We start from the raw sequence: 11,165 nt of genomic DNA, 5'->3' as shown, positions 1-11,165 counted from the left end.
ATACATACTAAGCTGATCAGTAGCTAGGACGCGTTCGGCACTCTGTTTAAGTTGGAAAGCAGTGCAGGTAGGTAATTTTTGAAAATGTCTTTCTTTTTGTTGAGAGGACGCAGAGCAATCGGCGTCAGACATTAGAATTCGCGGGCTCCGTTTGGAATTTGTTACGCGCGTTGTATGGCAAGCCCAGAGTCAGTGGGTTTTAAAAAACGCGTTTTACTTAATGTTATTTGTGGTGATAGATAACGTACCGATTTAGTAAGCAATATGGATTGTACATTTCATTGTTTAAAGTATTAGTGGCGTCGAATGTAGCTTACGTTTCTGAACAAACGCCATTTATCATAAGTGAAGCTAGAGATGTCGTAACGCTTGTAAACAGAGAGCTTTGTTGTTTCCGAAAACTGTTAAAGCACGCCACTTCCGGGTTGTTTGATTAATTGTGTATATGTGTTTAAAAAGAACAGGATTGTCTTCGATGACATGCTTTGAGCCAGTTTTCTATATCAGTAAAGATAAAAATGGCTACGAATGAATGTAGTTTTCTGTTTAATCTGAAATGTAATGTTCATTCGAAATGAAATGAGCTTTGCATCTGTACTGCTTAGGTATGAAAAGGTCCAGATATGAAGACGACTCTGGCACAATACACTTGGTTCAGGAAAGTGGGCAGAAGGCGAACAAGCTCCCTCGATCTGAGGCAAGTTGTCCTTCAGTTCATGAGCTGTTACTGTAAAAGTATATTTACTTTCTGAAACAAGGTGTTTCTCAAATGATTGGACATTCTTTTGAATTAAATTCTATTCTGTCAAAACAATTAGCAAAAAAATTCAATACAGCATCACAAAATGTGCACCACCCTTTTCCAGGCAACTAATAAAAAATAAACATGGACATCTAGGGTAAAAAGCATGTGCATCACATCATGTGCATCAAATTAAAGCTTATTTATATGTCGTTTGATATAAATATGGTCAGGTCTTTTACTGACTGTACTCTGTTATTACATAGTTACTTTTGAAACGGCGTTATTGTACTATTTTTTGAGGTTTGTACTTTTTTGTCTTCAAGACAGTTCATTCAAAAAAGAACATTCTGTCATCATTTACTCACCCACAAGCTGTTCTAAACCTGTATGAGTTTATTTTTTTCTTTATAACAAGGAAAATGGTACCCATTGACTTCCATAGTTTAGGGGGGGAAATTACTATGGAAGCCATTGGGTACCATCAACTGTTACAGTGTAGAAAGTAATTGACCATGCAGCCAAACAAACCATGTAAAAAGTTTAAGGCTATTAATTTACATGTTCTTAATCTGTAATGTATTTGTTAATATTGATCATACAAACCAGCTGTACACTTGTGTGCATGTTTCCAGAACTGCGTACGACCTCACCCTATTCATAACCTGTTTATTAATAGGTTGAAAAGATTATTTCAGATAAGGTTGTGTCTGCAGTCGAGCAGTCAGACTACAAGATGAAGAATCTGATGGAGAGAATCAGTGAGGTGAAGGGTGAACCCAGATACGATGCCAGAATCAAGAAACTGGAAGTAAGTGACCAGCTTTCCCATTTCTGTGGACTTCAGAAGTTCATTTGCATTTTTAGCTCTCTCTGATGATTTCAATATTGAAATACATTGAAATATATGTTTGTATTAATTCACGTACTAATCCATATTACTGTAGTGCCCTGTCAGTATGGTCAGTAACCACAATACATATTGTCCATGTTATTAAAGCTGAAGTAGGTAACCTTTGTAAAAATGTATTTGTGAAACCTGTCATTATGTCCTGACAGTAGAATATGAGACAGATAATCTGTGAAAAAATCAAGCTCCTCTGGCTCCTCCCAGTGGTCCTATTGCCATTTGCAGAAAAAAAATGCTCCTGGTAAGAAACAACCAATCAGAGCTGCGGTCCGTAACTTTTTTTGTGTTCAAGATTTACAAAATGTATATAATAAGCAAGTACACCATGAATCCATTTTGCAAACCGTGTTTTTAGCCTGTCCTGAATCACTAGGGTACATCTATAATAAGTGTTTATATTCTGACTATTTTAGATTGCTTCGGGGGTACCGCGGCGGAGTAACCCAGTACCTTTGTGATTCTTTATATACATAAACAGAGAGAAGTAGCTCCGGCTACAATGTTCTTCCGCAAGACGCAAGCAGTTCTGTTTATTAACCGCTAGAGCGTCAAAAGTTACCGACTGCAGCTTTAATTGGTGTTATTCACTTATTTTTATTTATTTTTATTAACCGCTAGAGCGTCAAAAGTTACCGACTGCAGCTTTAATTGGTGTTATTTACTTATTTTTATTTATTTTTTGCAGACTCATGTAAGGAAGATAAAACGAAGGGGAGATGCCATATTTGCATATATAAGAAAGTTCAGATCCTTGGGGATTTCTCACAGTCCGGTATGAACTAGATTATGAGATTTATTTGTAGAACTAAGGTTTGAAAATAATAATAATACCAAAACATTTATGAATCTGACTTTTATTGTTGTAATCATAACTCATCACTGTTGCATTTTTTTTCTTTCTTTTCTTTCTTTTCTTTCTTTTTAACAGTCTCCCCCTCCTTTAAGTCCTCCTCCCATGCAGCCACAGCAATCCATCTCTCCGGCTGAACTAATAAACAATATATCCAGGTATTCTGGACATATAATAAACTTCATTCATAATATATCAGTTGCACCAATAAAGTAAAATATGGCGTCTGTAGGCCTTTTGGTGTGGGTCCGTACACGCTTTAATGCTGCAGACTGATGCCTTCCAACCTGAAAATGATACAGAAGCAGCAATTTTGCTATTTGAATGACAGTCACTAAAATATTCCATTTACTGTTTAATCAGAAGATATTCTATTAGAATGACCAAAGGGAAATCTCAGTTTTCCCCTGTGGTCCTTTTTCTTTTCGGTGAGTTGTTTTTAATTTAGTAATGATTCAAGGCTGGAGTCTTTCTTTTCTTTCTCTGAGGTGCTGTATGCCAAATAGCATTTCTTCACTTTCATGTATTGCTGTCGCAGTCTTATAAATTAGTGTGATTCACTGGAGAGGCATTCATTGCTGCTTAATATTTGTGTTCCAGGGCCAACAAAGCATATTCATTCAAACCACAGATTACAGCTATTTGTTATCCTAGCCTCTGTTTAATTGTTGAATCACCACAATCACGATTCACTGTAAGAACTCCAGTGCAATAGACAGAAACTGGAGGTGCTTGGCTTTTCTGTCCCCAAATTTACCTGTGATGTGAAAAATACTTAATATAAGAAAATTGCCTTATAGTAAATTAAATGTAATTGTAATAATAAAGAGTTAATAAAAATCGTAATAATCAAATCGGCCCAAACGCAGCTCTGTTTGATTGATCTGCTAGAGATGCTGCAATATTAAAGGAGTCCTATTAAGTTTTTTTTTTGGTTTTGTTTTTTTTGGTTTTTTACACATTTTAAACTTCCTTTAGTGTGTAATGTTGTTGTTTTCTAAAGGGGATTTAGACATCACAATATCCTTCATTTTAAATTCCCACCCAAGGCATACAGCAAAAGATAAGAGGGAGCGAGGCGTGTATGATTTGCGTTAGTGGTGTATCACCACCATAACCAAGAGACACTGTTTCACAGATCTATTATACTGATACACATGCAACTTGTGTATGTTCACGGACATAACCGACTATGTTTATGTGAACTGTGTGGGTTTTTAGCTTAACCTTGAGTACATTTGACAGTTGATGTGAAGTTGACATTCTGGGGACACCTGAGATTTGTATTACATCTTGTTAGAAGGGGCATAATAGGATCCCTTAAAATTATGACCTATATCATTAAGCCAATATTAAAATTGAATCTTTATGAAAAAAAAAAACTTTTGGGATCATAACATTATAATCTACATTATGAAAAAATGGATGTCGTTTTATTTTTTATTTTTATCTGTCCTATTAAATAAGTGTTTTTAATTTTAAATGAACATTGGGCAATCAAGTTGTATTTTATTTTTTATTTTTATTTTTTTTTATACAGAAGTTCAGTCAATGGAGGGTGTTTCAGTAACAGCGCGTCAGTGTCATCCGCAGGTCTTGTTGCTATTATAATAGTTTATTCTGACCTCAGAAATGTTAAACATTTATATTGTGCCATTAAAATGATTGTTTTTGCACCACTAGACAATGATTGTGAGATGACCACATTGAGAAGACCAAAGAAAGGGTTCTGGCAGAGTTTGGTAACTGTTTCTTTCAATTTCTTATTATTAATCATTACTTGGCTTTTGTTCTTGGAGGATTTGTATTTTTATAGTATTGTAATATGTGGCTCATGTGATTCATGATGACATGTTGAGACTGTGCTGGGGACTATAGATTACCGTTGTTTATCTATGCACATCAAAATGGAAAAAAACTCCTAATTTCTTTATTTTCAGAAGTCTAAGAATCAGGTTGTTGACCTAACAGAAGAAGACCGAGGTATTTGATCTTGAAAAAAATCCAATGAGGTTATAAATAATGCTCTGTACTGACCGTATAGTGGGCATGATGTGTTTTTGTTCTGGTTCAGCAGACAGACTGAATGAAGAGAGCCTGGTTACCCAACTATCGGATCCGGTACACCATTATTCTCTCACTCAGTGTTTCTCTCATTCTAGCTGTGCATTTTCAGACTGTTCCATAGTAGTTCTGTTTCCACATTTGTGCGTTGCAGATATTGCTACCTTCAAAACCAGAACAATCAAAACCCTCAAGCACACCACCTATAGCCATTAAAGGTATGTCTTTGTCATGTTTCTTTTTTCTAAAATTATGGTTAATTGAAGACACTGTAGTGAATGTGACAGACATAATTCACCATTGTTAAGTGTAGTTCACACTGTGTTCTGCATAACTGTTCAGGGATCATGGTCCCTTTAAATGTTCGGAATGCGTGATGACGTAACACGCCGATCAGCGCCATTGTTGGATTATTCTGTTTTCTGCTTAAAATAAACGAGACACCCATTTTGTGTGCTCAAAGTGAGAAGTTGTCCCTTGCAAATTACTGCAATTTCCACACTGGTGACCCCGACATTAGTCTGCTGGACGTATCCAGTGACACGACGCGATCATGACCGCGAACGCTGTCACCCTCAAACTCCCCGAATTCTGGAAATTGTCGGCATCGGCATGGTTCGCCCAGACTGAAGCGCAGTTCGCATTGCGTGAGATCACCGTGGATACGACAAAATATTACTACGTTGTGTCTGCTCTCGGAAATTCAACAGCATCCAGAGTGGTGAGCCTTCTTACGAATCCTCCCGAAAACGGGAAGTATACGGCACTTAAAGGGTCATGAAACCCCCCTATTTCAGCGCAAGTCTAGCTCACACTGTTTTTGAAAAATGCAACTGAAATGGGCGTGGATGGCTGTGAGAAGGGGAGGGGAGTGTGGATGTGGTATTGCACGGCAGGGATAACTGTTATTGCATATCATTACAAATGTGTCGTAAAACGTAAGCAAAAAAAGTTTTTTTTTAAAAAGCTGGCAATACACTGACACTATTTCTGTCATTTCAAAAGTAACTGAACGCCCTGTCATCAAATTCTATTGAATAAAACATATTAAATGTACATATTAATTATAATGTCATTATAAACAACTATATACTTTATATACACACTATAAATTAATATATTTGCAAATAATAGATTTCCGGTTAAAAAAAAATTCCGTGCCTAGATCGACGCGCCACCTGAACAACAATAGTAAAGATGGACAGCGACATAGAAATATACAGTGACGGCAGCGCGCAGGGTTCTGTGGAGGTGGAGGACTTCTCGAGAGGCGAAGCTCTCTCGAGAAAAATGTTTGCTGCATATATATAAATTAGATGTGTCCGTTGTGGATGGCCAACCAGCCGCACGGAGCCAGACTCTAGCCCTGGCAGCATCGCGGGGAAAGCTATGCAATGCGCTTGAACTTTTGCACCACGCATACAAACACTTGCGTCCCATGATCGCCTCTCTCATCGACTACGCAATATCACAGTTTGTTTGACAGGTCTATCATTGAAAAGATCCACGTGGTATCATGATTAATTCAGTGAAATGTCTTCTCATTGGATATGAAGGCTCAGCCTCATTAATAATTATGAGAGAACGATGAGTCATCACTGTATGATCCGTACAGAAAAACGTCACATCCTGTGACGTAGACTTGATGAAGATTTCAAACCCGGAAGACGAAAATAGCCGATACAAACTCAAATTTAACCATTTATATCCTATTATTAAATTTTACAGATTATAACATTGTCTTCTATGGTGTTAAACACACCTACCTCTGTTAAAATCTCAGAAAAATTGGTTTAGGGTTTCATGACCCTTTAAAACCCACCTGTTGAAAACATTTGAACTGTCAGACACTGAGAGTGCCAGCAGGCTTTTCTCACTTCAAGGTCTGGGTGACAGCAAACCGTCCGAGCTCATGGACCGTATGCTGGATCTTTTGGGTGAACACAGACCTGATTTTCTTTTCATCCAGCTTTTCTTGCGTCAGCTGCCTTCCCAAGTGAGAGCTGCATTAGCTAACACCACAATCACTGACTGTCGTAAACTAGCTGAAGAGGCTGATAAATTTTTACCAAGCATTTCGGTTGGGACTTTGTTACTGCAAAGGTTGCCATTCCCCTCCTCGGCGCTGATTTTTTGTGTGCACATGTGGACTGTTGGTGGATGCAAAGAACCACCGTCTGATTGATGCTGTCACGTTTTGTTCTTATACATGCACGCTCAGCCAAGCGGACTCCATACGACTGTCTAGCATGCTCTCAGCTTCAGACGATTTCCAACGTCTATTGGCCAGTTTCCCAGCCCTCACTCAGCCCACTTTCTCTTCATCTACTGTGAAGCACGGTGTGGAGCACCATCTTGCCACTACTGGTCCACCCGTCTACGCCCGCGCTCGGCGCCTCGACCCAACCAAGCTTGCCGTTGCAAAGGCTGAGTTTGCAAACATGGAAAGCCTCGGCATAGTACGCCGATCCGACAGCCCGTGGGCATCACCCCTTCACATCGTCCCCAAACCTGGCGGCGGCTGGCGCCCCTGCGGCGACTACCGGCGGCTTAATGAGGCAACGGCACCTGACCGATACCCAGTCCCGAACATACAGGATTTTTCAGCACACCTGGCTGGCAAGGTGATTTTTTCCAAGGTGGACCTAGTCCGGGGATATCATCAGGTGCCGGTACACACACTGGACATTCCCAAAACAGCAGTGATCACGCCGTTTGGTCTGTTTGAGTTCCTGCGCATGCCGTTCGGCCTTAAAAACGCCGCCCAATCTTTCCAGCGACTCATGGACTCAGTTTTGCGGGACCTGCCTTTCCTTTTTGTGTACTTGGATGACATCCTGGTGGTGAGCACGTCCAAGTCTCAGCACCTGGCGCACCTCCGAACCCTTTTTGAGCGGCTTAGCCACCATGGACTAATTGTCAACCCTGCCAAGTGCCAGTTCGGTCTCTCCACCATCGACTTCCTAGGACACAGAGTCACTAAGAATGGGGCACTTCCTCTCCCATCAAAGGTGGAGGCAGTCATTCAGTTCCCACGCCCGCTCACTGTCAAATCCCTGCAGGAGTTCCTCGGCATGGTGAATTTTTATCACCGCTTCATCCCTCGAGCCGCTCAGCTCATGGGGCCCTTGCACGAGGCCTTAAAAGGTAAACCCAAACATGATGTGGACTGGACTGAGAGCAGAGTCAAGGCATTTGATGCCACTAAAGCAGCATTAGCGAATGCCACCATCCCGGCGCATCCTACTCCTACAGCCCCCATTGCCATCACCTCGGACGCCTCTGATTATGCTGTTGGTGCGGTTTACGAGCAGTGGGTAGGTGGGGCCTGGCAGCCGCTGGCTTTCTTTAGCCGTCAGCTGCGCCCTGGTGAGCGGAAGTACAGCACTTTCGACCGGGAGCTGCTGGGTATCTACCTCGCCATTAGACACTTTCGTTCCTTGCTGGAGGGCCGACACTTCACTGCTTTTGTGGACCACAAGCCGCTGACTTTTGCCATGGCCAAGGTGGCTGAGCCGTGGTCCGCCCGCCAGCAACGGCATCTGTCTTACATTTCAGAGTTCACCACGGACTTGCAGCACATTGCCGGTAAGAGCAACCACGTGGCAGATTGCCTATCACGGGCTCTGGTGGGGGCAGTCCATATTGGTTTGGATTACAACCGCATGGCCGTGATTCAGACCACAGACCCAGACGTGCAACGTCTGAAAACTTCGACTACAGGGCTGCAGATCAAGGATGTGGTTTTTGGCAATGCCGGCACAACGCTCCTGTGTGACACCTCCACAGGTAGTCCGCGGCCTATCGTGCCCTCAGGGTGGAGGCGTCAAGTTTTTGATGCCATCCATGGTCTCTCCCACCCAGGGGCGAAAGCGTCACAGAGGCTTGTTTCAGCAAAGTTTGTGTGGCACGGCCTCAAGAAGGACGTTAGGGACTGGGCTAACAACTGTGTTGAGTGCCAACGGGCCAAAGTACACCGTCAAAAAAAGCCCCATTAGAAACATTCCCGGTTCCTGAGAGGCGTTTTGACCACGTAAACGTGGACCTGGTTGGTTCTCTGCCCTCCTCTCAAGGTGTCACATATTTGTTAACCATGGTTGACAGGACCACCCGCTGGCCAGAGGCAGTACCACTGACATCGGGGGCATCTGTCGAGATGACACGGGCATTTATTGGCACCTGGATTGCCCATTTCTGCACCCCTTCGGACATTTCTTCTGGCCGAGGTGCACAGTTCACGTCCGAGCTTTGGGACGCTGTCACACAGAGCCTCGGAGTGAGACTCCACCGCACAACTGCATATCACCCGCAGGCTAACGGACTCTGTGAGCGTTTTCATAGATCGATGAAGGCTGCCCTGCGTGCCAGCCTCAAAGAAAGCAACTGGGTCGACAAGCTCCCATGGGTGATGCTGGGTATCAGGACTGCACCAAAGGAGGACCTTCAGTCCTCATCCGCGGAGCTTGTTTACGGACAACCCACTGCGAGTACCAGGGGATTTTGTCCCTAGCACCACGGTTCCCTGGTCCGCCACTCTCCAGCGGTCTACTCTACTGGATAATGCGAGGTTTTTTGCACCTGTTCCTACTTCCTGTCACGGCCTCCCTCAGTCGCACATCCCCGCCGGACTTCAAACAGCCGACTATGTTTTCATTCGTCACGATGCCCACAGAGGACCGCTACACCCGCCCTACGAGGGCCCGTTCCGGGTTCTGGAGACAGGGGACAAACACTTTGCGGTGGACAGGGGTGGCAAACCGGAACGACTCTCCATTGACCGCCTTAAACCGGCTCATTTGGACGTGGCCAGGCCCATTGACCTGGCCCAGCCCCCACGACGTGGACGGCCTCCTGCTCTGCCCCCACCCAGTGCTCCCACACCACCCAAGCCTCCCACACCCCATGCCCCTCTCCCGGGTAATGATGGTAAACCAGCTGCAGTGGGGCCTCCTCGACCTCCGGTACTGCGCAGTCGCTGTGGCCGGTTGATACGCAGTCGCTGTGAGCCCCCCCCCCCCCCACCCCCCGTTGACTGTTGGGTATTTCTGATACGGTGAATTCTGGGGGGACGTGTGTAGTGAATGTGACAGAAATAATTCACCATTGTTAAGTGTAGTTCTGTACACTGTGTTGTGCATAACTGTTCAGGGATCGTGGTCCCTTTAAATGTTCGGAATGCGTGATGACGTAACACGCTGATCAGCGCCATTGTTGGATTATTCTGTTTTCTGCTTAAAATAAACGAGACACTCATTTCATGTGCTCAAAGTGAGAAGTTGTCCCTTGCAAATTACTGCAATTTCCACAACACAAACAATTATTTAGGCCTTGTTTTAATGTAATTTTCATTAATTAACAGAAGAAAATCTAAGTGGTATGGAGGAAGACTGTGTCAGTTCTTCAGTACAGTTGGAAGAGGTATGCTAATGTTTTCTATGTGCTATTATTATCAGTAAGTTTATATCATAACATCCACATCATTTCAGTTTCTAACTTTCATTCATAGGAGGACTGGCACTCAAAACTCCATCCATTCCCAGACACTCCATTTCCCAAAGAGCTTCCAGTTATTGCTGCCTCTTATAACTTGCCCCAGAAGCCAGTGGTGAAACTAGCTCGGATTGGAAGCGCACAAGAACTAGGTATCGCGTGGAATGTTGATCAGAAAGATCCACATGTAACAGAGATGGATTGCTACTACATTTATGTTTCCCATGAACACAAAAATGGCACTTTTTCAGGATGGAAGTGCCTTGGAGAGATCAAAGCCATGCCTCTTCCTATGGCCTGCAAGTTGTCAGACTGCAAAGGAGATAAAAGACTGTGCTTTATCGTTGTGGGGAAGGATATATTTGGCCGTTATGGGCCATACAGTGAAATACGCACTGTTGCACCAGGACAAATGTGATTCTGAAAAATATTTGGAATATTTAAGATTTCAGTTTCTTAAAAGATATTGAGTTGGGTACAAATAAAGTTAAAGCTGTTGTTTTTTTTGTTGTTGTTTTTTCTATGTCCAAGTTTTTTTTGTTTTTTTTTTCACTGCAGAAAATCCAAGTTTCAAAAAAGTATCAGAGAGCCATGTAAGTCATTCTTCTTATTTGAATCTCACTAAAACAACAGTATTAAGAAAGAAGCTGCTGTCTTGTGTTATTTAACAAAGCAACCATTATCCATAATAGGCTGCAGTGAAATCTTTAGTACATAAAGCTCAAAAGGGAAATCTATATAAATGATTAATTACAATTATTTATATGAGCTGGCACTAGTAACTGTAGCAGAATTAAATTGCCAACTAATTTGTTCATCCAGCAAACATTTTTGTGGCCACAGAAAATACTTTCATACAGTATTAATGAATTAGAGCATGTAGCAAAATCGGAATCGTAAAGGGTCATTTGTAAAGGGTGATTTGTAATTTGTGCACAAGAGTTATATTAACTACACACTAATGCAAACTAGTCTAACAAATAAACATGCAATCACTCATACAGGGGAAAGGGCAAATGAGATTTGATGGATGATACCATCAGGAAAACCCAAGAATGAAGCTATGAAAAGAGTCAGTTAACCACCTGAGTAAAACCATCGGCGCTGTT

At 42.4% G+C, this 11,165-nt stretch overlaps 1 protein-coding gene across 3 annotated transcripts; it reads left to right on the top strand.

Annotated features, from left to right (window-relative positions):
* The first annotated feature begins 1,424 nt into the window (after window positions 1-1,424).
* On the top strand, window positions 1,425-10,702 carry LOC132149075 (activating transcription factor 7-interacting protein 2-like). Of its 3 annotated transcripts, XR_009434997.1 has the most exons (11): window positions 1,425-1,553; window positions 2,338-2,424; window positions 2,581-2,660; window positions 4,043-4,095; window positions 4,186-4,244; window positions 4,443-4,485; window positions 4,577-4,623; window positions 4,721-4,784; window positions 9,926-9,984; window positions 10,073-10,551; window positions 10,588-10,702. XR_009434997.1 is itself a non-coding variant. In XM_059557992.1 (10 exons), exons 1-10 carry the CDS (start codon window positions 1,479-1,481, stop codon window positions 10,472-10,474), a joined length of 966 nt encoding a protein of 321 aa, XP_059413975.1. In that variant the 5' UTR covers window positions 1,425-1,478; the 3' UTR covers window positions 10,475-10,557. The 3 variants fall into 3 exon arrangements, 2 of the variants coding, with proteins under 2 accessions (XP_059413975.1, XP_059413974.1); XM_059557992.1 differs by lacking the exon at window positions 10,588-10,702 and having other exon boundaries at window positions 4,580-4,623; window positions 10,073-10,557; XM_059557991.1 differs by lacking the exon at window positions 10,588-10,702 and having other exon boundaries at window positions 10,073-10,557.
* Window positions 10,703-11,165: the final 463 nt, after the last annotated feature.

The sequence above is a fragment of the Carassius carassius genome, chromosome 9 (genome assembly GCF_963082965.1).
Source record: "Carassius carassius chromosome 9, fCarCar2.1, whole genome shotgun sequence".
Taxonomy (NCBI): domain Eukaryota; kingdom Metazoa; phylum Chordata; class Actinopteri; order Cypriniformes; family Cyprinidae; genus Carassius; species Carassius carassius.
Note: the sequence above shows the minus strand (reverse complement) of the source record. Positions and strands in the feature narration are given on the sequence as shown.